The 26,947-nt window shown below is 58.3% G+C and overlaps 3 protein-coding genes across 4 annotated transcripts; 2 read left to right on the top strand and 1 right to left on the bottom strand.

Moving 5' to 3' along the window:
* The first annotated feature begins 783 nt into the window (after positions 1–783).
* On the top strand, positions 784–8,664 carry DDX55 (DEAD-box helicase 55). Of its 2 annotated transcripts, none has more exons than XM_055147629.1 (14): positions 784–911; positions 1,026–1,076; positions 1,144–1,230; positions 1,746–1,837; positions 1,955–2,017; positions 2,445–2,594; positions 2,953–3,142; positions 3,378–3,460; positions 5,246–5,377; positions 5,900–5,992; positions 6,620–6,734; positions 7,240–7,396; positions 7,598–7,887; positions 8,310–8,664. In XM_055147629.1, the coding sequence occupies exons 1-14, from the start codon at positions 804–806 to the stop codon at positions 8,481–8,483; spliced, it is 1,785 nt and encodes a 594-aa protein (XP_055003604.1). In that variant the 5' UTR covers positions 784–803; the 3' UTR covers positions 8,484–8,664. The 2 variants fall into 2 exon arrangements, with proteins under 2 accessions (XP_055003604.1, XP_055003603.1); XM_055147628.1 differs by having other exon boundaries at positions 7,228–7,396.
* On the bottom strand, positions 8,626–14,635 carry EIF2B1 (eukaryotic translation initiation factor 2B subunit alpha). Its single transcript, XM_004611024.2, has 9 exons — positions 14,506–14,635; positions 13,996–14,097; positions 13,172–13,308; positions 12,966–13,082; positions 11,658–11,774; positions 11,253–11,317; positions 10,941–11,016; positions 10,083–10,208; positions 8,626–9,664 (listed from the first exon to the last, which is right to left on the bottom strand). Exons 1-9 carry the CDS (start codon positions 14,516–14,518, stop codon positions 9,500–9,502), a joined length of 918 nt encoding a protein of 305 aa, XP_004611081.1. The 5' UTR covers positions 14,519–14,635; the 3' UTR covers positions 8,626–9,499.
* A 331-nt stretch (positions 14,636–14,966) lies between these two features.
* On the top strand, positions 14,967–24,685 carry GTF2H3 (general transcription factor IIH subunit 3). Its single transcript, XM_004611022.2, has 13 exons — positions 14,967–15,043; positions 15,918–15,997; positions 16,972–17,078; positions 18,472–18,638; positions 19,256–19,318; positions 20,141–20,170; positions 20,300–20,328; positions 21,554–21,628; positions 21,770–21,823; positions 22,709–22,777; positions 22,982–23,117; positions 23,206–23,242; positions 23,317–24,685. The coding sequence occupies exons 1-13, from the start codon at positions 15,031–15,033 to the stop codon at positions 23,384–23,386; spliced, it is 930 nt and encodes a 309-aa protein (XP_004611079.1). The 5' UTR covers positions 14,967–15,030; the 3' UTR covers positions 23,387–24,685.
* Positions 24,686–26,947: the final 2,262 nt, after the last annotated feature.

Here is a 26,947-nt window from a genome sequence, read left to right as displayed (position 1 = left end):
GGGCTGTTCCCTGGCCGGTTGCTTGGATAAGCCTTGGAGAACATCTTCGTCTCTGTTCACCGGGGACACCGGGGCTCCCTCCGGTCACTCGGGTCACGGGTGTGGGCAGGGAGCTGGGCACGCGCCCTCCCTGCTCACGGCCACTGGGGTGCCCTTTCAGCCCCAGACAGGCTGGGCTGGGCACCAGGCTGAGCAGAGCCCCTGGCCGTCCGCGCGGGCGGCAGATGCTGGCTGCGTCCTGAGGACGTGTCCCCTCGCGCTGCATTCGCTGTCGCCCAGGTACTTGGCACCCTGCGGGCGGTGGCCGCCGGGATGCGGGGCGAACAGGGTGCCCCGCACTGCGGACACCCCTGGGTGGGGACACCGGCCTGCGTGCAGAGACGGCGGGTCAGGCGGGGGGGCAGCGCCCGCGACAGGGAAGCGGGGCTGGTTCCTAACTGCACTGGCCTCGCACGCCCCGCCCCCGCCCAAGGGACCCCTGCACCCCGCGGTGTCCCCGCGCCCGTCCACGTGGCCAGCTGGGCCCCGTCCTTTGCTCTGGACGCAGGGTGGTGCGGCCACCGCCTCTGGCGGGCAACGTGTGCCCGGGTCCCGGCTGCTGCTCAGCGGCCCGCTCGGGGTGGGCCTGTGTCCGGGCGGGGCGGGCGACCACCCGGCAGCCCCCGCCGTTGCCGCCGCCCCGGAACTCGGTCGCCGCAGCCCGGTTTCCGGCGGGTCCCGGGGCTGCCGGACTTGCCGGACCCGCCGGAGCCGCGGCGCTGCCGGACCTGCCGGAAGCGGAGGTGCGCGCCGGCGGCTTCGACATGGAGCACGTCACGGAGGGCGCCTGGGAGTCGCTGCCCGTGGCGCTGCACCCGCGGGTGCTGGGCGCGCTGCGCGAGCTGGGCTTCCCGTGCATGACGCCGGTGCAGGTGCCGCCGGGCCGGGCCGCGGGGGCGCGGGCGGGGGCGCCCGGGGGGGCGGGGCGGGCCCCTCCCCGCGGCCCGCGCGTGGCCTGACCGCCCCCCCCGCCCCCCGCCCCGCAGGCGGCGACCATCCCCCTGTTCATGAAGAACAAGGACGTGGCGGCCGAGGCGGTGAGTGCGCGGGGCGGCGCGGCCCGGCCCCGGGAGGGCCCGCGGGACTGCCGGCTTCTCCCCGCAGGTCACGGGCAGCGGCAAGACGCTGGCCTTCGTCATCCCCGTCCTGGAGATCCTCCTGCGGCGGGAGGAGCAGCTGAAGAAGGGCCAGGTGAGGGGAGCAGGGCCCGGCCTCGCGCCTCCCCCTGCGACGTGCCCCCCCCGCGCTGGCGTCCGCCGCCCTCCGGCTCCTTACCCGTTGTCCTGAGAATGACTTCCTGCTGGGGCGTAGGGCCTGCCAAGCAGCAGCACCTGGTTTTGGGGGTGTTTGGGGGCCCGGTGGGACAGAGGGCCACCTGGGCCCATTCAGTGGTGCTCAGGGGGCCTCCAGCCCCTGGCGCTCCTTCCTCAGCCTGTTCGCTGCGCTTTTGTTGGTGACTTCACGGTTTGCAGTGACAGAGTGCTGAGACCAGTGTGGTCTCCCGGGCCCGGAGGGTGTGATGGGTTTCCCGGGGAAGTGGCAGGCACAGGGCCTTGCGGGGCAGCCGGCGCCACTGGCATCAGCCTGGTGTCCCTTAGCAGCTCGGGAGCCCGGGAGCCTGGGGGGCCCTTTAGTCGGAATCCCGCCGGGAAGGGGTCCCTGCGCCCGGGGCCTGCTCCCGCCGGGCTAATGCAGCGCTCGGGCAGGTGGGGGCCATCATCATCACGCCCACGCGGGAGCTGGCCACGCAGATCCATGAGGTCCTGGCACACTTCACCAAGCCCTTCCCGCAGCTCAGGTAACCCGGGGTGATTCCCCCCCAACCCCCTCGAGGTCCCGGCACTCCCCACCGAGCCCCTCTCACCCTGCCTCCTCCTGGCGGCCCGCCCCGCTCAGCAGCTGTTTCTTGTTCCAGCCAGATCCTCTGGATTGGAGGCACCAACCCTGCAGAGGACGTGGCCAGGTTCAAGGAGCACGGGTAGGTCGCCACCAGGGCTCCTCCCCGGGGCCCGCTGCCTCTCCCAGCCGCCTGTCCTCCCTGCCAAGTGCTCTCCCTGCTGGTCCTCTTGTCTCCCCGGAGTCCCAGTGACTTTCCACACGTACAGAAGCCCCCTCTGCTGGCACACGCGCTGGGATCCCGAGGCCGGGCCTTCAGCCTTTACCCCTAAACTTGCTCCTCCTCTGCCTTCCCCCTTTTGTCTTTCTGCCCTGTGTGTTTCTGAGCCCGCGGGGGTTCCATGCCCCTCTCTACTCGGCGTCAGCAGCTCCTGTGCACGCCCCCCCCCCTCCCCTGCTCCTCCCCACCCCTCTCCCAGCTCTGCCCGCGCTCTCCTTTCCCGTCCCAGGGGACCCTCAGGACACAGACTCGGTCTTCGGGACCCTGAGGCAAGCGACTTCTTCCGCAGGGGCCACATCGTGGTGGCCACCCCGGGCCGCCTGGAGGACATGTTCCGCAGGAAGGCCGAGGGCCTGGACCTGGCCAGCTGCGTGCGGTCCCTGGAGGTGCTGGTGCTGGACGAGGCCGACAGGCTCCTGGACATGGGCTTCGAGGCGAGGTGCGGGGGTGGGGGAGGGAGAGGCCGTGCAGTCCAGCTCCCGGGCACTGGTGGGCCCCGCCAGGCTCTGCTCGGGCCGTGTCTCCGGCGTTAGTTGTGGGGACCGTGTGGTGCCAGGGCTCGGACTTGGGGCTCCCCCGAGTGCAGCTGTGCTCCCGCCCGCCCTGTGGGTCCTCTCCACAGCCCTGGTTTGTGGTTTTGAGTTTCACAGCTGTTGGGTCTTGATTTCTCTCCTAAAACAAAATTACGTGCCTGGATGGGGGCGGCCTAGGCAGTGAGGATGATGGTGGTGACTGCCGACCCGCCCTCTAGAGCCGTGTGGTCTGTGGGCTGAGTGGGGGGCTTGCCCCTCTTTCAGCATAAACACCATCCTGGAGCTGCTGCCCAGGCAGAGGAGAACGGGCCTTTTCTCGGCCACGCAGACGCAGGAGGTGGAGAACCTGGTGCGTGCCGGGCTCCGGAACCCCGTCCGCATCTCGGTGAAGGAGAAGGGCGTGGCGGCCAGCAGCACCCAGAAAACCCCGTCCCGCCTGGACAACTACTACATGGTGAGAGCCGGGCCCGCGCCCCTGACTTCTTCAGTGCCCGCTGCCCACCCGGTGTCAGCGCTTGAGGTTTCTCTTTTTGTTTCATGTTTTGGGTTGCACCCTGCGATAATCAGGGCTTACTCCTGCCTCTATGCTCAGGGCTCATTCTGGTGGTGCTTGGGGGACCTCTGGGTAACAAACACCTACTGTACTGTTGCTCTGGCCCTATAAGTCATTTAAAGTCATCCTTTTGTAGGTCTGCAAAGCACATGAGAAATTTAATCAGTTGGTACATTTTCTTCGAAACCATAAGCGGGAAAAACACCTGGTCTTCTTCAGGTAAGACCCTCCAGGATGCTGGGGAGGTGGGGGTGCTCTTAGCCCAACCAGATGTGCAGATGCATTTGGAATCTTTTCTGGTTGTTTTCTCAGTAAAATGCTTGTAACCACAAACCTGAAAACCCAACATCTGTGGCTGTTTTTCATTTTATTTTTTTTTGTGTGTTTCGTCCTTTTGGATTACACCGGGCAATGCTTAGGGCTTCCTCCTGGCTCTGCACTTAGGAATCATTCCTGTTGGTGCTCGGGAGACCATATGGGATGCCGGGAATCGAACCCAGGTCTGCTGGGTGCAAAGCAAACACCCTCGCACTGTGTTATCACTCCAGCTCCCTTGGCTGTTTCAAAGTCCATCACGCATCAGGGTCAGTGTTTCTGCCCCTGACCTGGCCTTCCTCAACAGGTTTCTCGTGATGCCAAAGTGATGCAGTGGCTGCTGTCGGGGCTGTGGTGGGACGTTAAGGAGGGAAGGTGGGAGGGACATGGCAGAGCAGGTGCTCTGGCCCTGCAGGGCGAGTGTAAGGAGAGAGCCTTCTTCAACTCTTCCTCCTCCTCATCCTTTTCTTCCTCCTTTGTGTTTGAGTCACACCCAGTTGTGCTCAGGGCTTACTCCTGGCTCTGACCGGGGATCACTCCAGGTGGACTGCAGGAACCCTGTGGGGTGCCGGGGATCGAACCCAGGTCAGCCCCATACAAGTGCCTTAAACGCTGTCCTGTCTTTCAGTCAGAGAGAGAACTATTTTTTTTTTGCTTTTTGGGTCACACCCGGCGATGCACAGGGGTTACTCCTGGCTCTGCACTCAGGAATCACTCCTGGCGGTGCTCGGGGGACCATGTGGGATGCTGGGAATCGAACCCGGGTCGGCCATGTGCAAGGCAAGTACTCTACCCACTGTGCTATCGCTCCAGCTCCCAGAGAGAACTTCCCCCCCCCCCCGTTTTGGGTTTTGGGCCACACCTGGTGGTGCTCAGTGGTTACTCCTGGCGGTGCTTAGGGAACCATCAGGTGCCGGGATCAAAGCTATGGTCAAACCTGTGTTGCTGCATCCAGGCAAGTGCCCTTTCCTCTGTGTTGTCTCTGGCCCGGGGGAGAACATTCTTTATGCATTTTCATCTCCTGCAGCTACATTTGTGCCGGGTTTGTTTGCTATTTAGTTTTTCTAAAATAGAATATTTAGGGTGCAGGGAGATACGCAGATATTCAGATACCCCGAGCCCGAGCCCACAAGGCAGCTGTGGGCTCTGCCATGCTGCCTTGTGGGGTGACTCTGCCACTTAGACAGGCACAGCCTGAGGTCAGTTCCTGAGCCTGCCCTCAGGCATTCGGGGAGGAAGCTCTTCCCCAGGCAGGTGTGTTGGGCGCCTTCTAGAATTTGTTTCTGGGGGCTGGAGCAATAGCACAGCGGGCAGGGCGTTTGCCTTGCACGCGGCCGACCTGGGTTCGATTCCCAGCATCCCATATGGTCCCCGAGCTCCGCCAGGAGTAATCCCTGTGCACTGCCGGGTGTGACCCAAAAAAGAAAAAGAAAAAAAATAGTTTGTTTCTGCACCATGCCTGGAGGTTCCCCATGGGAGAGCCGCTGAGGGCCACTTAGCCTGGTGGGCGTGTCCCGGGCTTTCCGGAGCCCGGAGCCCAGGTTCACAGCCAGAGTGTGGCTGTGGGTGCCGCCCGCCCTCCTCACGGCTCGGGGTGAGAGGGCTGTGCTGGCCAGCGACTCCCCTCCGTCCCTGTCACAGTGCTCTTTCCCTGTCACACGCTCTGTGCCCGTGCTCTTCCTGTCCCAGCACCTGTGCGTGTGTCGAGTACTACGGGAAGGCCCTGGAGGGGCTGGTGAAGAACGTGCGGATCCTGTGCATCCACGGGAAGATGAAGTACAGGCGCAACAAGATCTTCATGGAGTTCCGCCAGCTGCAGAGGTGAGGGGCGGCCTCCCCTGTCTGGAACCTTCTTCCCCGTCTAGGGCCTGCAGCGCCCCGCCTCAGCCCTGACTCGACCTGGCTCCTCAGAGCAGGCCTGCTGGCCTCGCCTCCTGTGTTCCCTGCACCCCCCAGTGCCCCCTTATTCCCAGCACGGAGGGCAGACTTCCTGGGCCCCGCCTGCTGCCCCCCATCGCCAGGGCTTTGTGAGCACCTGGAGGCTTTCAGGACGAAAGACTCAGTGTTGTCCCAGCTCTCGCGCTGTGCGGGGCTGGTAGCCGCCCTCCGGGTGGTCTGTGGCAGCCCCCTTCCTCAAGATTGTTTTCTCTTTTTTTTTCTGGGAAAGGGGGGCATGGGTCACACCCAGCAAAGCTCAGGGGTTACTCCTGGGTCTGTGCTCAGGGATCACTCCTGGCAGTGCTCAGGGGACAATACGGAATTTCGGGGATCGAACCCAGGGCGGCCGCGTGCCAGCAGATGCCCTCCCTGCTGTACTGTTGCTCCGGCCCGTTTGTTTCCTAGTGGGATTCTCGTGTGCACGGACGTGATGGCCCGGGGCATCGATATTCCTGAGGTGAACTGGGTCCTGCAGTACGACCCCCCCAGCAGTGCCAGGTAACGGAGTAGGTGTGCCCGCCAGAGTCGGCAGGAAGAGATGTGTGGGCAGCCAGGGCCCAGGGCACCGGTCTGGCAGGGGTGTCTCTGCGGGGGCTCTGCTGTGGGAGGGGCTTGGGCCTCGCCTGGGGGCTGCTCCTGGTGGTACTTGGGGTATCATACGGGCTGGAGATTGCGCCCGCTCTGGAAGGCAAGCGCCTTACCCTTGTGCTGTCCTTGTTTGGGTTTTGGTTTTGTATTTTGCGTTACACACGGCGATGCACAGGAGTTACTCCTGGCAGGGCTCGGGGGACCATGTGGGGTGCTGGGGATTGAACCCAGGTCGGCTGCGAGGCGAGTATCCTCTGCTGTGATTGCCTCAACCCTTTTACGTTTTCTTGGTTGTTTTTTTTCTCCTTTGTTTTGTGTTTGGTCCATACCCGAGTGCTAGGCCGCTCCTGGCTTGGTGCTCAGGAGTCCCTGCAGTGCCGGGGATGGAACCCGGGGTGCCCTGCTGGACTTGCTGCTAGGATGTGTCTCCCAGGGGACCTGGCTGATTCCTGTGACCCCACCGCCTGCTGAGAGGGGTCAGGCTGGGCTGTGCGCTGGAGGGTCCCTGTCTGACACCCCCACCGGTGTCGCCCGCAGCGCCTTTGTGCATCGCTGTGGCCGCACGGCCCGCATCGGCCACAGAGGCAGCGCGCTGGTGTTCCTCCTCCCCATGGAAGAGTCCTACGTCAGCTTCCTGGCCATCAACCAAAAGGTGAGCGCCCACCCCTTCAGGGGGCCCAGCCCCGGGAGGGCAGCCAAGCTCCCTCCACTGTCTCCGCCTCCCACCTGCTTTCTTTCGTGGCCCCTAGTTTCTTGCCGTGGCCCTTGCCCCTGCGTTTCCATTCTTCTCCTGTGACCTCCCCTGGAATATTCTGGACACCCACAGGGGCGCGAGCCTCACTGGAGAAAGAATTCAAAATATTTTTCTTTCTTATTTAATTTTTTTTTTCCTTTTTGGGTCATACCTGGCAATGCACAGGGGTTCCTCCTGGCCCTGCACTCAGGAATCACCCCTGGCAGTGCTCAGAGGACCATATGGGATGCTGGAATCTAACCCGGGTCGGCCTCGTGCAAGGCAAATGCCCTACCTTCTGTACTATTGCTCCAGCCCCAAAATACTTTTTAGATCCAGGGAAATACTGGGGGTGGAGGGGGCCTGATGCCTGGGGCACAGGGAACTCCCAAGGTGACCGGCGGCCCGGCAGTGTCCCCTGCAGGAGATGGCGCAGCAGCAGCACCCGGCCGACGTCCTTCCGAAGCTGCAGGCCATGGCGCGCACGGACAGGGCCGTGTTCGAGAAGGGCATGAGGGCCTTCGTGTCCTTCGTGCAGGCCTACGCGAAGCACGAGTGTGGCCTCATCTTCCGGCTGAAGGGTGAGTGCCCAGCGCCGCATGCCCCGATGGCTGGGAGGCTGCAGAGATGCTGACGCCCGGCTCTGTGCTCAGGGACCATTGGGTGCCGGGAGTGAGCCCAGGTCGGCAGCAGCAAGCTGGTACCCTCCCCACTGTCTGGCGCTAGAGCCTGTCTAGAGCTGTGTCCCAGGACACGCCCACACGGCGCTGCTCTGTTTCCAGATCTCGACTTGGCCAGTCTTGCCCGCGGCTTCGCCCTGCTCAGGATGCCCAGGATGCCAGAGCTGAGGGGGAAGCAGTTCCCTGACTTCGTGCCCGTGGACATTGACACAGACACCATCCCCTTCAAAGACAAAGCCAGAGAGAAGCAGAGGCAGAAGCTGTTGCAACAGCAGAGAGAGAAAACAGAAACCGAAGGGAAAAGAAAATTCATCAAAAATAAAGCATGGTCGAAACAGAAGGCCAAGAAGGAAAAGAGGAAAAAAATAAACAAGAAAAGGAACCGGGAGGAGGTAAGGATAGTGGCTTTATTACTCAGATTGTCAGCTTGGAAGCAACTGTGCTCGGCAGGAACCCGAGGCAAGGGCCAGGAGTCCCAACAGCTTATTGTTTTGGTTCGGGGGTCACACCTGGCAATGCTCAGGGGTTGAGGCTCTGCACGCAGGAATTCCTCCTGGCGGGCTCAGGGACCATATGGGGTGCCGGGGATCGAATATAGGTCAGTTGCGTGCAAGGCCAGAGCCCTCCCTCCCTGATGTGCTATCGCACTGGCCCTGAACTTGTATTCTGAGTATCTCTGCTGGGGAGTTGTGGGTCTGTCTCATCTGAGTGGCGGCGCGGGTGGGTTGTGGCTGCTGATGGGAGCAGGTAGTTGCGGGAGAGACGTCTCTCGCCTCCACGTGGCCTCAGCAGCGTTTTGTCCCTCTGCACTCAGGGCTCGGACATGGACGAGGAGGACATGGAGGAACTTCTGAACGACACAAGGCTCTTGAAGAAGTTCAAGAAAGGCAAAATCACAGAGGCAGAGTTTGAGAAGGGTTTGCTGAGTGGTGGCAAAGGCGGCCGCGTGCCTGTGGGCTGCGGGGCCTCAGACTTGGAGTGCACGTGAGGAGGAGCGGAGGGCTGGCCGCAGACCAGCCTGCCCTGGACCGCAAGGCCTCTGCTGAGTGGGAGACTGGGGGTGTCTCATGCTGTGCCCACACTGCCCACGGCAGACACAACCTAATAGGACACAGAAAGTGACTGGCAGGGACAGATACCAGTATTTTTTAATTAAAGGGCTTGGTTTACTCTGGCTCTACTTTTTGGGCCACCCCAGCAGTGCTTAGGGCTTACTCCTGGCTGTGTTCAAGGGTCACTCCTGGTGGGCTTGGTGGGCTTGTATGTCACGTCTGGGATGAAACCCAGGTCAGCCACATGCAGGATAAGCACCCTCCCCACCGTGCATTCTGACCTTTCTTGTTGGTAGACCAAGTGATGCTCACGGCTTACTCCTGGCAGTGCTCAGGGGACTATACGTGACACCAGGGACTGAACCTGGGTTGGTCTGAGCAAGGCAAACACCTTTGCTATTGTACTATCACTCTGGCCCCTAAAGCACCAAAGACATTTCCCCGTTCCCACGTGTTCTCAGGCTTCCGGTGCAGCTCCCAGCCCAGCAGGCCACAGCACCTCGGTCCTGAGGGCAGCGCTTACAGGCCATTCAGGACCCAGACACCTTTAGAGAAAACCCCTTTCACAGAGGCGACGTCCTCAGATACTTTGGAAAGTGCACCGTCCCGGGGAAGCTGCTCCATGGAGCACAGACGGGAGCCCTGCAGGACGCTGGAAGCGAGTGCCATGGTGCCTGCTGTGTCCAGATGCAGAGTGGCCGCATCGGGAAACGGCCTCCTCAGGCGCGCGTCTCCTCTGATGCTTCTGACAAAGCAGTCCAGAGCTCGGGAAGTGGGGGGGCGTACTCGTCATTCGTGAACCAGGCGAGTCCTGAAATGTCAGTTTCTGGAAACCGTGAGCACGGTTCAGCTTTAAGGGCAGCCATGAACACACTCGCAGACGATGAACAGAACTCTCCTGAACTGCTGTAACTCTCCACGTGAGGAAACCGGCCGGTTGTCCGGGCTTGGGTCAGAGGTAGAGCTTGATGAGCTCATCGCTGACGGCGGAGGGCGTCAGCACCCCCAGGTCAGTGAAGAGCAGCGTGATGAGCGCAGGCGAGGTGTAGTCCACCCACGGGTGCTCCTCCCGGAGGTCCTGGCCCGTCTGCGCAGACTTCAGCGTGTCGGCCTTGTACTGCGGAAACAAGAGGGGTAAGCCTTGGGCCCAGCCCTCGGACGCCCTGAGCCCTCTCTCGGGGTAACTGCTCTACATTGCGAGGAGCCAGCGTCATGCCCACCAGCAGGGCCATGGCGTGAGGAAGCCTGTGTGCAGCACTGGGAAGGACTGTCCTCCACCCGAGTGACCGGAACTTCCCATCTTGCATGAATGGACCTGCCTGAGTCGAAGTGGGGGCTAGGACTGGGCAGAGTTGCCAATGCTTAGACGGGTAACCTGTCTCCCTCCTGACAGGGTGACAGAGAGGTGGAAGGACAAATGGAACACGTCAGCTATGGAGCCTAACTCGGCCACCACCCGCGTCCCTCTTGTGGGAGGAACAGCCCTACAGCCACAGGCTGACCCACACGTCCCCACAAGCACCTAAAACTCTTACCTTGAACTCATCTGGGACGTCCTGCTGGTTTAGCGGGAAGAGCCGAACAAACTTGAAACTTTCTGCCACCACATAAAAAGGCTTGTTCTGCGCCTTGGCGCACACGGCCATCTGGTTAGTTCCGATCTGGAAAGTCAGGAGGAGCAAGATGAGCTGGATTTGGGAGAGGGAGCATCGAGCAGGGCACCTGAGCTCCGGAGTGCCCAAGCAGCCTTTCTGCCCAGGGCAGGGATGGCTCTGCCCACGTGGTCACTCTGGAGGACCACGTGCTACGGGCTGGAAACTGGGCCTCTTGCACGCAAAGCACAGGCTCAGCCCATTGAGCTCAGATGACAGTTCTCCAGAGACAAATGTCACTAAACACGTGAAAAGCTCCAGGGTTCCGTCATCACAGAAGAGCAGCCAGAGCCATGAAGGGATTTAGGCCAGAGCGATAGTACAGCGGGTAGGGCGCGTGCCTGCACGCAGCTGATCCGAGTTTGATCCTCGGTACCCCTATGTCCCCCAAACACCGCCAGGAGGGATCCCTGAGTGCAGAGCCAGGAGTAACCCCTGAGCATTGCAGGGTGTGGCCCAAAATCAAAAAGCAAACAAAATGACACGACTTCTATAGAAGACGTTAATGTAAGCTTTCTGTCAAATTAGCTTCTTTTTTGCCACACCCAGTGGTGCTCAGGAATCACTCATGGCGGGACGGAGGGGCCACGGGGGTCCAGGGACACAGCTCTGTGCAAGGCAAACACCTAACCTATCTGCTGTCCTATCACTCCGGCCCCTTGATAAAGTAACTTCTGAGAAAACCAGGAAACAGACAAATCAGCACTTGGTCCTGATCCTGTGGGTCACCCGCACCCCTACCTTGTTAATGATTCCGCCGTTTTCAACAACGCCTTCAGCACCGACAATGACAAGGTCGACTTTCTCCATGATGTAGCTGGGAAAATGGAAAACAAACAGGCTTTGGCCACTGGCTCCTGTAAGTGCAGCGTCCGCATTCCTCCCCCGCCTCCAGTTCGCTCCTTCCTCAAGGGCAGGTGGCCCGCACAGGCTCCTCACCCTGTCCCCGAGCGCGCGTCCTGCGGGGCAGGAATCTCTGCACGCTGCCACCTTCCCACGCCCACCTCACACCAGCACGGTGCATTCGAGGAGAAAGCTGGAAGCGGCGCTTACCCCACGGCCGCATCCAAGACCACAGTGACCGGGACGTTGAGCTGGCTGAGGGCTTTGGCCATTTTCTTGCTGGAAATGACATTGGGAAAACGTCAGAGTCAGAGGCAGCCCTGCGGTGGGGCGTGGGGAGTCCTGCGACTCACAGTCGGGGGTGTCAGCAGAGAGGCAGACCCCGAAACTCCGGGCTGTGAAAGCAGGAGTTGGGGTTGTTTCAGGGAAACCAGGCTGGGCAAGATGATACAGTGGCCCCCAAACTCGGGCTGTTCCTCTGGGCTAACTCCCTGGCTCAAGCCTGAGTCTGCTGGGTTTGCTACCAGAGGCGGAACTGACCGGCAAAGCCAGGGGCGTCTTCTGGCAGGCTGTGAACCCCCCCTACTCCCCCGGCACCTTAGCACATGGAGACACTTGCCCGGAGAGATCCGGCTGGGACTCTGTGATGTAGACGCTGAAACGCTTCTTGGCCGCCACGGCTGCCCCCAAGACACGCAGGACCACTCTGGAGTAGGCATGAGTCAGGATCCGCTGTGGGCAGAGCATGCGTCAGGGGAGCTCCCCCCGCACATACTGGAGTGCTTCTGGGAGCCCCTCAAGGCCCCTTCTCCCCCCCACCCCCGCCCCCCACTCACCCTGATGGGTTGTGATCTGAGCCTGCACACAGCCTAAAATGGTCTTGGCCTGAGGAATTCTGGGGCTCCCCTGCCCTCCCCTGCCCAGGGGTGCAGGGCGCCTTTAGGCTGTGGCAGGCTGGAAGTTTCTGTCTGAGCTGGGGGTGGTGGTTTGGATGTGGGGGTGGAGAACGGCAGCCCAGTAGAAAGCAAAGGGTCCCTGTGGCCTGTCCACTCTGAGGTCACACCAGAGCCTGTGAGCTGGCCTCCGCTGGCCCCAAATGGCTTTGCTTACAACTGGCTTTTATACGAGTTCAACTCCCAGCAGTAAGTTATGGACTTAATGACATACTTCCCGGGTTGGGGAGCGGTAATAAAACGGAGGACAAGGCTTCAGAGTCAGAGTGAGAATAAACAAGGTCCTGCTCGGCCAAAGGCGGCACGCTGGCGCCGGCCCAAGAGGCCCTTCAAGGTTTAATTGCCCCTTTACCAGGGTAGCAGCCCTGGCCTTTCTTTGCTTGACCTAGAACCACGGGGCAGTGTGGCTGCTCTGTATCACGTTTGAACTGAAGCCCTAGAGATCTCCGAGCTGGAGGGAGAACACAGCGGGGAGGGCATTTGCCGCACGTGGTTGACCTCGGTCCGATCCCTGGCATCGCATATGATCCCTGAGCACCCCCAGGAGTAACCCCTGAGCAAGCAACGCAGGGTGTGAATTGAAAAGGAAAAAAAAAAAAAAGCGTCCATTACTGGTTCAGTGCCCAGCACCCCATAGGGTCTCCCGAACACTACCAGGAGTGACCCTTTAGTGCAGAGCCGGGGAAGGCCCGAGCCCTGCCTAGGGAGGCCAGAAAGGAAGAAAAAGAAAAAAACCCATATCGAGTTCATCCAGAGGGGACAGGGCACTGCGAGGACAAGTCTTCGGGGTTATGCCCAGGGTGGCCCTTAGTCACAGCAGCGACACCCACTGCTGTGCAGATGCTCCTGCCCGTGCCCCCTCCCGCCAGCTCATCCTCAGCCCCTCCTGCAGGTGGCAAGGCGGGCCCTTGCCCGGACCCTGGCTCCGAGCTCATTGCTCCCAATGGCCATGCGATGAGTCTCCACTCACCGCGCCATCTTTGATGAAAGTATGGCACAGATCTGCGATCTTATCTCTTGACAGCGAGATTCTCTGGGTAAACAGCTCTCCCCGCTCGATCATGATCTTTTTACACTTGGAGTAATCCTAGGGGAGGAGGGAGAAGCAAAATGATGTGCAGGGAAGCCCCAGGCCGGGCCGTGGGCATGAGCAGCCGACAAGCTTGATGGCCGTACCGAGTACTCCAGGGAGGTAAGGCTGATGAAACGCAGGAAGAGCTCCCCGCCGGAGGACACGGCCACGGACGAGTCCACGCCACACAGCGTTTCTATGGCGCTCGTGAGATTCGCTCGCAGGCCCTGGATGGTCTCCCCTGAAGATCGCGTGAGGAAAGTGAGGTGTCACCCCCTGGTGGGGGTCTGCGCCTCACTCATGCACCCAGCACTGCCTGGATGCATTCCAGCTAACTACACGCTCTCAGCAAAGTGGAGATGGGCCGGGCTCTGACGGAGCAGACGCTAGGTCACGCCAGAAGCAAACTGATGACAGGATTGCAGTGAGGACAGGAAGCAGCAGGATGAAGGGAAAGCTGGCGCGCCTCTCACACTAGCAGGGCTAGCTTCGTGAGCCAGGGCCACGGGGAGCGAGTCAGGAGCCATCGGACTAGGCATACACACTGCAGGAATGAAGCTGGCATGACAGGTAGCACGGCGGCCGGTTCGGGGAGGACGACACAGAGGTAAAGAACCACAGGGACAGGTGGGGGACTCTGCCAGGTGGCAGCCCTGGGCCATGTCCCCAGTTCAAGGGGACGCAGCAGGAGGAGCCGTCTGGATGAAGGACGGTGGCATGTTCTCACTATCTTACACAAGGCACCCCGCTCCACTCAGAGGCGGGGTTCAGGACGCCCAGTTAAAGGGGTGGCGAGGGCTGACACTAGTGTTTCCTCCAGAGAAAGGGGTCAGAGCTCGCCCTGGGTGGGAGTGCGTGCTCAGCGTGAGACGCGCGCGGGGCGGCATCTGGTGGGCGCCCAGACTCCCACCCGCCCCGCCCTCGGTACCTTTGTCCCTCTTGAGGAACTCCAGCAGCGTCCGGATGGCAGCGACGGCCGAGGCCGTGTCAGAGTCCGCCTTCACCTGAGACTTGAAGTAGCCGATCAGCTCTGGGAAGGAGAAGGGGGCGGTCGGGGTCCGGGGGCAGGACGGAAGCCGGGGCGCTGGGCGCAGTCCCGGGCGCCGCGGACGGCGGCCACGCGCGCGGGACCCGGCCTGGCCTGCCCCCATCGCTCTGGCCCCCGAGCACCCCAGGGTGCGAGCAAACTTCCCGCCCAAAGAAGCAACCTAACTGGAGACCCTTCGTCTCGGGCGTCTGGCTGGGGCACCCGCACGCCGACGGGGGCGCGGGAAGACCCCCCCCAGCCACCTGCGTCCGGTTCTGAGGAGCCGACGCGGCGCGCGCGCAGCCTGCAGGCAGAGCCGCCCCAGCCCCGGGGCCGCGCGCCCGCCGGGCAGCGGCGCCGACAGACACGCGCCGGGCGGCCTGGCGCGGGCACCGGCCCGGCCCTACGCACCTTTGTTGTCCATGGTGCCCGGGGCCGCCCGCACCGGCCGGACCCGCGCCGCCACCGCGCCGCCGCCGAGCCCAGAGACTGACAGCGCGACGCGCGACTCCGCTCGCGACTTCCGGCGCTTGGGGGCGGGGCCGTAACTACGGGGCGCGGCCTGGCCCAGCGGCGCGTCATCCGTCGGCGCCGGAAGTCAGGGCGCGCAGCCGGGGCTGAGTGTGCGTCATCTGTCGGTGCCGGAAGTCAGGGCGCACAGACGGGACTGAGTGTGCGTCATCTGTAGGCGCCGGAAGTAAGGGCGCACAGACGGGTCTGAGCATGGTCATCTGTCGGCGCCGGAAGTTGGCGCGCACAGACCGCCCTAAGCGGTGTGTCATCTGTCGGCGCCGGAAGTAGGGGCGCGCAGTCTGGCCCACGCTATGCGTCATCTATCGGCGCCGGCAGTTGGGGGCGCGCAGACTAGCTTAAGCGTTGCGTCATTCGTCGGCGCCGGAAGTTTGGGCGCGCAGGTCCGGGCGAGGCTGAGTCGCCATGGTGTCGGACGGTGAGCACCCCCGGGGCTCCACCCGGAGCAAGGCGGACTCGTCCCCGCTAGGACGGTCAAAGGAAGCCTGAGCCGCGACTGCCGGCCCCTGGGGCTGTCGGGGAGAAGCGCGTGTGCGCGCCGTCCATTCATTCTGCAGCGGCGGGCCGCCGGGAGCGGGCACCGAGCAACGGGCCAGGCGCCTTCCCTGCAGCGTAGCTCCCTGGCTCCCCGCGCCAACGTTTTCGTGAAGGGATTTAGAGAAAAAAAGATGATGCACAGAGCCTCACGAACCTTGAGACTGGCAAAACGAAAAAAAACCGGCAAACGAAAGCTTCTGTTTCTGTTTCAGGCCCCCCGGGCCTTGCTCAGTGCAGGCCAGAATGGCCGCGTTGTGTGCTCATGTAGTGTGCTCGGTCTCCTTGAGCTTCATGTGCACCGTTCCCCGAGCGGGCTCAGTAAAGAAATGTTATGATCTCATTCCCCGGTTAAACCCAGCACTTCGGTGTGTGGAAAGTGGACCCTGAGGATGAGGTAGAGGGCGGGGAGAGGCGTCAGGACCGGACCCCTGGGTTCTGTAGAGACAGATCCTTTCAGGTGCTTCACAGGTGCTAGGTGGATGCTTGTGCCTGGGGGACCTTCTGCTGGCTCTTAGGACTGCTGGTCATAATCACTGCAGCTCTCTGGGCTTGATGCAGTTTATTGAGGACAAACAGTACAAAGCGAACAGAAATCCAGCACGCCCCCTCCACCAGGAAGGTTTTTTCTGGTGCCAGACCCAAGGAGGCAGGAGCTTGTTAGGAATCAGAGCTTTGCGTCTCTGGTTTTACAGTGGGTTTTATCAGCTTTTGTCAACTCTACAAGACTGATGTGTTTTTTCAATTAATGTTTCCAGAAGATGAATTGAACCTATTGGTCATCGTAGTTGATACCAACCCAATTTGGTGGGGAAAGCAAGCACTGAAGGAGTCTCAGGTAAGCGCACCGGAGGGGTCTGTGGGTGGTCAAGCTGCTCTGTGAAACAGCCCTGTGAAGGCACAGCTCACATAGTGCCCATTTTCCGCGGGGCTGGCTTGATTTCTCGGTGGGACCCATAGCTGACTTTAGCTCTTGCCACAGTTCCCCTCGGGTGGTTTCTGTTGTGTCGGAAGTTCCCTGGCTCCTGTTTGCTTGCTGTTGCTGCGCCCACCTCCTCACAGGTGGTTCTGTTTTTGTGGTTCATCTTCAGGGTACACCTGGCTGTGCTCAGGCACAGAGATTGCTCCCTGCAGAATTGGGGATCCCGTGATGCTTGGCTCTCCCCCATGCGAAACACTTGCGCCAGCCCTTTGAGCCTCATTCCTTGCTCCTCTTAGCATAGTCTGGGGTTTTTCCCCCCTCGGTTTTATTGGTTTTAGGGACACACCCACGGGCGCTCAGGAGACTTACTTCTGGCTCTGCATTCAGGAATCACTCCCAGGGGTGGTGTTTGGAGGGTCAAATGGGGTGCCAGGGATTTAACCCAGGTTGAGTGTAAGGCAGGCGCCCTTCCTGCTGTGCTGTTGCTCTGGCCCAGGGGCCCATTTTCTTGCCTGTGGGTGCGCGGTGCTGCAGACAGAACAGTACGATCCTTTTGCCAGAGTTGCTCTGGCAGTAGGCACAGCCAGGCATCCGTGCGGGCTGGTTTCTCTGCTCTCACTGCCTTGTCATCGCTGCATCTGTTCCACTTAGTCAGGAAGGCTGTAACCGTCCAGAAAGTCTTAACCCCCGTCCACTGTGGTCGCGCGGGCAGTGTCTGTGGGACCTCGGCTGCCACGGGCTAGTTGGGGAAGTGGCTGCAGAGCATCACTCATGGCCTTGGGGAAGCAGCAGCAAGCAGCAGTCTGAGGTCAGACCGAAACCCCCCTCAGGTCAGAGCGGGACCCGGCGTGGGACAGCTTACATGCAGCCTGTGTTCTCTCTCCCAACAGTTTACTCTGTCGAAATGCATCGATGCCGTCATGGTGCTGGGGAACTCGCACTTGTTCATGAACCGCTCCAACAAGCTCGCCGTGATAGCCAGTCACATCCAGGAGAGGTACGGCCGCAGGCAGTGCTGGGCTTGCCGCTTCGGGGGTTAGGGATGGAAAACGCCCAAGGCATCAGAGACACACTTAACCACTGCAGATTCAGCTACAGTCTCTTGGCCAAGAGTGAATCCTCTGAGGGGATGGGCCGCCGTCACCCTTTCTGCTCCCAGTGGCCAGAATTACCTCCTGGGACCTTCCATGGTGTGACGCCATCCTTTCTCTGTGTGATTCTGGTGTGTAGAATTCAGGCTCATTCTGGAGCTGCGGTTCCTAAAGACGAGCGATTTCCTCCATCTGTGGCTCTGCCGGGCGAGCTCCTCCTGGCATGAGTGCCAAGTGCTGGTCACAGCCCTAGTGACAGCACCCAGGTGGCAGTGCAGACCCCGTGGCCTGACTCTAGAGTCTGTGGTTGTGTTACACTCTTCTGTCATGTTAAATGTCACAGCATGGTAGAAGAGACTCTTACATGCCAGCATTTCCGTGTAAGCTCAGGGCTGTTTCTCGTGTTTGCTTGGTTCCTTTTTGTTTGTTTTTTGCCGTGCTGGGGATCAGAGTTGGAGCCTCGCGAGTGCGAGGGAAGTATTCCACTGCTGAGCCGCGTCCCTGCCTGTTTTTGGTCCTAGGGTGACTGCCTTACGTATCACCAAAAGTCCCTTGAGCCAGCCAGTTAAAGGTGCCTCTTATAGTTTCTCAGAATTGGATGAAGAAGGCGTTGCTTTGGTTAAGATATCAGTAAAAGCTATTCCAGGCAACATTTTGAATTTTTGAAGAATCGACACTATTTTACATAAAAAATGAAATTGATGGGGCTGGAGAGAGAAAGAAGGAGGTGAGGCACTTGCCCTGATCTTAGTTTGAATTCCTGACACCACCTGTGTTACCGTAAACACTCCTGGGTGTCATCTGTTCCTCCCCGCCCCCTGCCCCAACAAAGAAAACCTATGGACTGGTGCGTGGCTGAAGGATAAGGGTGCTGGCCGGGGTGTAGAGGCTGGCTTTCATTCCTGCCCGCACATGCACCTTCCGGCCACTGCTGGCTCCAAGCAGAGCTGGCTGAGTGATTGTGACCAGGAGTGGCCCTGGGGGCTCCTCTCAAAAAAAAAAAAAAAACCAACAAACTCAGGAAGAAAAGGTGTTTCTGGGGCTGGAGACATGGTAGCATATTTGCATTGCCTGTGGGAGGCCCCGGGTTTGCTCCCCAGGGCACCTCTGGGAACCACCCCGGTGCACTGAGCCAGGAGCAGCCCCCAGCACCACTGGGTATGGCCCTGACCACTCCCCAGGTGGATGAAACCACACAGACGCTGTTCCAGGGCCTTGAGTTGAGAGTTGGGCCGTCCCCCTTGTTGCCACCCACGTCTCGACCCCTGAGTCCCACTGTGTCTGGTTTGTCTCTTCTAGCCGATTCTTGTACCCTGGGAAGAACGGAGGCCCCGGCGACTTGATGGGCGACCCCAGCAACCCACCTTCTGAGTTCAACCCCTCAGGGAGTAAGGACGGGAAGTACGAGCTGCTAACAGCAGCCAATGAAGTCATTGCTGAGGAGGTCAAAGATCTGATGACCAAGAGTAAGCACTCTCCAAGTTTCCTTGTTACTTTGCAAACAGCTGGAATCGTCCTTATCTTTGAAGGGTCTTGAGACTATTTTCATCTTGTGCGCTCTTGAAAAGCCTCTCAGTAAAATTGTAGCCTGGGGAGCTGGGGAGATTGTACAGTCAGTAGGGTGCTTGCCTGGCACACGGCTGGCCCGGGTTTGATGCCCCCCACCCCCTCAGGCCGGCTACAAGTGACTCCTGAGCATAGAGCAAGGAAAAGTCTGCAGCACTGCCAGGTGTGACCTAAAAAAAAAAATCTTTGCATTGGGCACAAGAGAGAGAGAAGTGGGGGTATGGCTGCATCAGATGCGACCGTGGCTTGATCCCCGGCACTGACGATGAACCCCTCCTGAGCACTAAGCCAGGAGTCAGCCTTGAGCACTGCTGGATATGCCCTCAAAACGTGTGGATTCCCAGTATCCCACCCCATCCCCCAAAAAAAAGTTGAGCATTATTCTATGTTTTTAAACCTGGTTGTAAAATATCGACTGATTTCATTATTTGTCTGAAGATGGCTTTGCTCTAAATTGATTTCACTTCACAAAAAGAACCTGAAAACTCCCTTTTTAAGTGTCTGTTTTTATTTGCAGGTGACATAAAGGGTCAGCACACGGAAACGCTGCTGGCGGGGTCCCTCGCCAAAGCTCTCTGCTGTATCCTTGGGATTCCGTCGTGCACACGGTGCTCTCCCTGATGTTCCTCAGAGCCTGGGGTCCACGGGCATGGGGGCTAGCATTTGAAAGGGAAGAATGCCAACGGTTCTCGGACAGCAGATGTTTCCCAGGATGCTTCCTGGTGCTTTCCTGCCTTACTAAGAGCAGTCGGGGAGGTTTCCCCTTACAGTGTTTCATCTTGCAGAGGGTTTGTTTTCTTCTGTGGGGTGGGGACAGTGGGACTCCTGGCAGTGCTCAGGGGTTGCTCCTGGTTATGTGCCCAGGTATTACTCCTGGTGGGCTTGGGGACCAGATGGGATGTTGGGGTTTGCGCCTGGGTTGGCCTCATGCAAGGCAAGCGCCCTCCCTGCTGTCTTGTCTCTCGGGCCCCTCGAATGGTGTTTTGAAAGCCATTTGTTGGTGCAGAATCGGTGACTGTGTCATCCTATGTTTCACTGTCCCCGTCAGTCCATGGGTTTGAGGGTTGGTTCGGGATGGGTTCGAGGCCTGGGCTCCGACTGGGCTCCTGCCCGTCTGTGTGGTTCCCAGCTCATTTGGTTGCTTATTGATCTACTTGGGGCTGCTTTGTCGAACGATGGCATAAGAGCTGGGTCACGCATTTCATTTTCTGGGGCGGAGATGACCTGTGGTCAGCCCGAAGCCCTGAGAGGCCCAGCTGGTGGCAGGCGGACTCAGTGGCCACTGTGAAGAGGCATTTCCTGCCAAGGCCACAAGGCTCTGCTTGACGAAATTCTGCAGCTTCTCTGTTTACAATCAGTGGTTGGGAAATCAATACTTTGTGTTCCTTAATGCTGAAAAAAGACATTCATAGAATGAATAAGGAGGTAAAAGGTAGGAACCTGAATTTTTCTATGAAAATGAATTCTTACTAGTGTGAATTTGGTGGCTCTTGAGAACTCTGAATAACACATGATGTTTGACAGGATCCGGTGAAATTGTCGTTTGTTTTTATCTTTACAGATAACCAAGAAATGAAATCAAGGATATTGGTAAGATGTTAAAATTCAAACCTGGGGTTGGAGAGATAGCACAGCGCGTAGGGCGTTTGCCTTGCATTCGAATCCCTGCATCCCATATGGTCCCCTGAGCACCGCCAGGGGTAATTCCTGAGTGCAGAGCCAGGAGTAACCCCTGCACATCGCTGGGTATAACCCAAAAAGCGGGGGAAAAATAAAAGTAAAATAAAATTCAAACCTGTGTTTACCTGCCAACTATGGCCAAATGAAAGCTGATGGGAAATTATACTGGGTGGGATGGGGTCTCAGTAAAGCGTATCACACGCACCAGACATGCGAGTGTTTCTGTGAAATAAGTATGAGGATGGGGTCAGGGAGATAGTCCAGCAGGTAGGGGCCTTGTCTTGCGTGCGGCTGACCCTGATACTTGGCATCCCATAGGTCCCCCGAGCCCGCCAGAGTGACCCCTGGGTGCAGAGCCAGGGGTCAGCCTGAGCATCACCGGCCGTGGCCGATCAAAGCCGAAATAGGAATGTGCGAGGGCTGGCCCTGGGGCTGCGGCACGGCTCAGCATGTGGCGCCCTTCCCAGCTCCTGCGCCGTGGTCCCTCACTGTCCCCAAAAATGCCTCCAGGAGTCACCCGCAGGCACCTCTGGTGTGGCCCAAACCTCCGCCCCCAGCCCACCAAACTTAAGCAATCCGTTAGCGTTCTAGAAGAGAGTATCCGGCAACTCTGCTCCGTTAGGCATTAAAGCACTTTTTCAAAAGTGCTTTTGGGCCACACCCGCTGGTCTCAGGGCTGACTCCTGGCTCTCTGCTCGGGAGTCAGTCTTGGTAGAGGTGCCAGGGGTTGAACCCAGGTCGGCCGAGTGGGGGCGGAACCTTAGCCCTGGCCCTCTCCTCCCTTGAAGCACGTTTTCAAAGCAAGCTTCGTTTTAGAAAGACAGAAAGCGAGCAGTGTGCAGAGGAAGGGATGCAGGTGGTTCCTTAGCACTGGGGCCCGGGCAGCTGTCCTGGGTCTCTGTCCCTCTGTGTCCTGGGTGTAGTTGCCAGAGGGTTTGCAGTAGCTCCTTTCTGCCAGCAGATGGCGGTGGTCGCAGCTGCTGTCTGCGTTGCTCTGCCCCTGGGTCCTGGCATTGGGGTGAGCCCACGTCCCTGCCTAGACACCAGGGCCTGCCCAGTAGTGAGGAGAGGGTTCTGTGTCTGAGCGCGCGGGGGCTGGGGTGTCAGTGTGAGACGGCTGGCGTGTGACCTGTAGGTGATCAAGGCCGCAGAGGACAGCGCGCTGCAGTACATGGACTTCATGAACGTCATCTTCGCTGCCCAGAAGCAGGTGAGGATGCGGCTTCTGCACGGGGGCGCGGGGGGAGAGGGGGAGACCCCGCAGGGCGGCACGGCTCTGAGGCAGGGCCGGCTGGGGCGTGGGGAGGAGCCCAGCCCTGCTGAGAAGACTGCTTCTGCCGTGCCTTTCTAGAACATTCTGATCGATGCCTGCGTCCTGGATTCTGACTCGGGGCTGCTCCAGCAGGTGGGTGTGCGTGAGGCCCTGCCCGTGTGCGTGCTGCCGTCCAAGCTCTGACCGCCCCTTATAAACCGTTTCACATAGTGGCTTACGGAACGTCATAAAAGGGATTCGTGGGGCTGGAGCGATACCACAGCCGGTAGGGTGTTTGTCTTGCACACGGCCAACCCGCGTTCGATTCCCAGTATCCCATATGGTTCCCCGAGCACTGCCAGGAGTAATTCCTGAGTGCAGGAATCAGGAGCAACCCCTGAGCATCGCCAGGTGTGACCCCAACAGCAGAAAAAAAAAAAAAGTAATTCATGCATCAGAATAAATCCATTATCCTTTTTTTTTTTTTTTTTTTGCTTTTTTGGGTCACACCCAGCGATGCACAGGGGTCACTCCTGGCTCATGCACTCAGGAATTACTCCTGGCGGTGCTCGGGGGACCATATGGGATGCTGGGATTCGAACCCGGGTCGGCCGCGTGCAAGGCAAACGCCCTACCCGCTGTGCTATCACTCCAGCCCCCTAAATCCATTATCCTTAAGTGACAAACCCGAGTAGCCCAAGCACTGTTGGATGTGAAAGAAAAGGAGGGCTAGAGATGTTGCTCAAGGGCAGGGCAAAGGCCCTGGGCTCCCCCACACCCATAACCGCCAGAAGTGTCCCCCAGAACAGTTTTCCTTTGAACGAGCATGACTGTTTACGGTGGGAGTAAGTTTGAGCATCGTGGACAGGTGGGCCAAGAGACGCACCGAGTCTTAGGGTGGGAGGGGGCGCTGGGGGAGGGCGGAAGTTTCTGGCCCTCACTGTCACCTCCTTGCCTCCCACAGCCCCCCCCCTCGAGTGTGTGGGTCCCTCGGGCCCAGCGCCAGTCGGTCGGGCCCCAAAGCTGTGTGTCTTGCAGGCCTGTGACATCACCGGGGGGCTGTACCTGAAGGTGCCTCAGATGCCGTCCCTGCTGCAGTACTTGCTGGTAGGCCACGCCCCGGGGCCAGCGCTGGGGGAAGCGGGACTGTCCGGCTGTGTCTCCCGCCTGGGGCTGTGTGGGGTGTTGGATGTGTGTGGCAGCCCCGGTGAGACTGTCCTTGGCACTGACTGGCCGGTGCCTGATGTCCGGGCCTGGCTTCCGGGCGTTTCCCCGCGCGCCTTACGTGAACGTTCCTTGTCTGGGAAACAGTGGGTGTTTCTCCCCGACCAAGACCAGCGGTCTCAGCTGATCCTCCCGCCCCCGGTTCACGTGGACTACCGGGCCGCGTGCTTCTGCCACCGGAACCTCATCGAGATCGGCTACGTGTGCTCCGTGTGTCTGTCCAGTAAGTCCCCTCCCGGCCCCCCTGGCTCTCCGCGCCGTCCTTCTGCTGCGTGGTTTTGAGACCCTCCTGTGTGTTGTTTGCTCCACAGTTTTCTGCAGTTTCAGCCCCATCTGCACGACGTGCGAGTGAGTATCGGAGGGGTGGGCCGCCGGGGTGGGCCGCCTGGGTGGGCCGGGCGCTCACGGACCCTTCTCCTCAGGACGGCCTTCAAGATCTCTCTCCCGCCTGTCCTCAAGTCCAAGAAGAAGAAAGTCAAAGCGTCTGCCTGAGCGCCAGCCAGGAAGCGTCTGGGATGCAGGCAGCTGCAGGGACGAGCCGGCAGCCCGTGGAAAGGCTGTGCCGCCTGCTCTGCGCGGGGCGCGGGGCGCGGGGCGGCTTGAGGGTGCAGCCCTCTGAGAGGTCCTGGCTGCAGTCTCCTCGTCACGGCCCTCGCTACAGAATGCCTGCGGACTCTGTTTTATTTGTTCCATTGTTAGGGGGGTCCCGCTGCACATGCTGGGGGCCCTCGGTGACGGGCGGAGGTGGAGACGCCCCGTGGCTGTGCCTGGACGCATACCCAGCTGTTTATCGAGCATCCTTTGGAGTGGGATGTTGTCCCCAGTAGGATTCTTTCCGTTTTGGGGCCGAGTGGTAGCACGGTGGCTAGGGGGTTTGCCCTGCACGCACTTGACCTGGCTTCCGTCCCCAGCACCCTCTACAGTCCCCGGAGCACTGCCAAGTGTGGCCCCAAACCAAACCGACCCTTTTTCTTTTTGAAAAAGGAAGAAAAAGCATTGATGGCAGAGTGCCGACCTTTGGGAGGTCTGGGCTCAACACCGAAAACTCCAAAAGTTTATTTGTGATCTCAGCAGTGAAAATCCAGGGGCCAATGAGCTCAGGTGCTGCAGTCTCCGCCTTCAGCGGGGAGGTGCCAGCCCTGTGCCGCCCCGCCAGGACTGACCCTGTGGGCAGAGGCAGGAATAAGCCCCGAGCACAGCAGGGTGTAGGCACTCCCCCCCCCCAAAAAAAATTATTTTTTCTATGTAACGAAGTGCTTAAAAGGCCTTTTAAATTCCAGCCAGCACAGTGTAGGAACGGTTTTCAGAAATGGTGATTGGTTTGGTTTTAAATACTAAGATTTGTTGTTTCGTTTAAAAGTATGTTGTGTACGAGACTTTATAAATAAAATAAGTAAGTTTTCTCTTAACCATCTGAGGAGCTAAGTTATGTTTGAATAATCTGATGTTTGGTTAGATCATTCATATTTGAATTTATGTTTTGTAACAAATGCACAGATTTTGGTAGTAACATGGCAAGTTTTTGTCAGTCCTGGAGATAGGGAATGTTTTCCTTACAAAAAGTACTTGGTATTTCATTGCCTAATTAAGTGTAATGGAAGTCCACATTTTTGTTTAGGGAGTAAGGTATCCCATTGCTTAGGAGATGAATAACCTCAACATGCTGATAAGGTTTTGTTATAACCTTTTCAATTAAAATCTGTTTTCTGGCTTAGTTCTGGTTTATTTTTAATGTATTTATGCCTTATCTTATACGAATTTTTATAATTAAAATTTTTATATTTCCTTGAATTATTTCCTCTTTTTGGTTGATTTCACGCCTGCTCAATTCCTCAAGCATTAATTTTTTTGGTTTTATTTTGGGCCACACCTGGTGATGCATTACAGTGGTACTCAGGGAACCGTGTGGTATTGGTGAACCCAGGGCTCCCACATAAAAACTTGTATGCTAGCTCTTCGAACTGTCTGGCCCTACTCCATTATTTTATATTAGTAGAAATTATCACAAAGAGTTTGAGGAAAAATTTTGGTTTTTGTCAGAACATTTAAAATTTAAACAAAATTTATATAAAAAGTTATAAATCGGGGCCAGAGCGATAGCACAGCGGGTAGGGCGTTTGCCTTGCATGCGGCCGACCTGGGTTCGATCCCCGGCATCCCATATGGTCCCCCAAGCACCGCCAGGAGTAATTCCTGAGTGCAGAGCCAGGAGTAACCCCTGAGCATCGCTGGGTGTGACCCAAAAAGCAAAAAAAAATAAAAATAAAATAAAAAGTTATAAATCATGGGGCTGGAGCGATAGCACAGCGGGTAGGGCGTTTGCCTTGCACTCGGCCGACCCGGGTTCAAATCCCAGCATCCCATATGGTCCCCTGAGCACGGCCAAGGGTAATTCCTGAGTGCAGAGCCAGGAGTAACCCCTGTGCATCGCCAGGTGTGACCCAAAAAGCAAAAAAAAAAAAAAAAAAAAAGATAAATCAAAAATAACTTTCTATTTGAAAAACAGTGGAGGCTGGGGGCTCGAGCCGGGCCTCCCCTGCAGATGGTGCCACACCACAGCCCCCCCTTATTTTCACTGTTGAATGCCCCAGGATTAGGGCTCATGTCCTAACAATATTTTAATGGAACTGAGCACGGGGCAGTGTAGGATAACACAGGGTTTGTCCTTTTAGCCTTGCCGCAGGGAACTTAGTTTACCTTCGAGCAATGTCCTTTCTGTATGGACACAGGAAGACAGTTAATGTTATGCTTTGTAACTTGGTCGCCTATTCACTCCAATAATATTTACTCCCAGGCATCTGTGTTCTCAGTTCAGTTGCCCTTAGTTCCTAGTACTCAAAAGAAGGGACGGAATGGACCCAGGGCAAGCTGTGAGCTGCTCTGGCATCGAAATGGGCCAGGCCAAAGCACCACAATACTCAACTGTAAGATGAGAGCATGGTCATGGACAAATACTGTCATGATCCAAAAGTGAGGATGAGATAAGGACCCTGCTGGGGTTGGGAAGACTAACCTGGCCTGAGGACTGTAGAATATATAGTGAATGTCCTCAGGAAGAACCAAACTTGAAGTTGATAATATCTCTTAACTGTGCTCATACAGAATGACATTGCTAGAAATATTAGAAGTAGATTTACTACAACTAAGTGGATTACTAGCTGAGGAAGGAAGAAAGGGACACACCCTGACACACCTTTGTTTGGACCCCACCCTTGAGCGGATCTCCTAATAATCTCCTTAGATAAGATTTTGTTAATCTCCTTGAGAAATGGTCTTACCCTTCTTTGTTGATTTGTTAATGTTCAACCCACCTTTGTGTCACCACCCTATGTAATTTGCTATATAAGACTGTGGGGGAGACAGAAGAGACAGGGAAGATACATGAGAAGATACAGAAGCAGAGACAGGTCAGAAGAGACCATGGGGCTGGAGCGATAGCACAGCGGGTAGGGCGTTTGCCTTGCACGCGGTCCGACCCGGGTTCGATTCCCAGCATCCCATATGGTCCCCTGAGCACCGCCAGGGGTAATTCCTGAGTGCAGAGCCAGGAGTGCACCCTGTGCATCGCCGGGTGTGACCCAAAAAGCAAAAAAAAAAAAAAAGAGACCAGAGGCAGAGACAGAGAGACAGAAGAGAGCACGGCGGCACACAGAAGCAGAGCACCAGGAGGAGCTGTCCCGATCCGATCCATACACAGTGGCTCGAGAACACCGAACGGAACACCGAACGCGAGTGGCGAGTGGCGAGTGGCAGTGGCACGTGTGAGAGAGAGCTGTCCTGGGCGCCGGCAGAAAACAGAACAATGACACATCATTGCATCTCCCCGCTCCCGCACGCCGCCTTTGTAATTTTTTACAGGGAAGTAAAGCATGTTTCTAATATGTACTTTCCCTGATTACACAGAGAAGGATGACAGACTTCCTGAAGAAAAGGAAATCTGGGGAAGGATGATCCCCCAGTGGCCGTCAGTGCTGGGCCCGGGAGCGCAGAGCAAGGCGCTCACCCTGCACGCACACCCGGGCTCATCTCCGGGTGTGGCCCCCATGCAGAAGG

Source organism: Sorex araneus, chromosome 9 (assembly GCF_027595985.1).
Source record: "Sorex araneus isolate mSorAra2 chromosome 9, mSorAra2.pri, whole genome shotgun sequence".
In the NCBI taxonomy this organism is placed as follows: domain Eukaryota; kingdom Metazoa; phylum Chordata; class Mammalia; order Eulipotyphla; family Soricidae; genus Sorex; species Sorex araneus.
The sequence above is the reverse complement of the archived record's forward strand: the minus strand, read 5'-3'. Positions and strand labels throughout refer to the sequence as shown.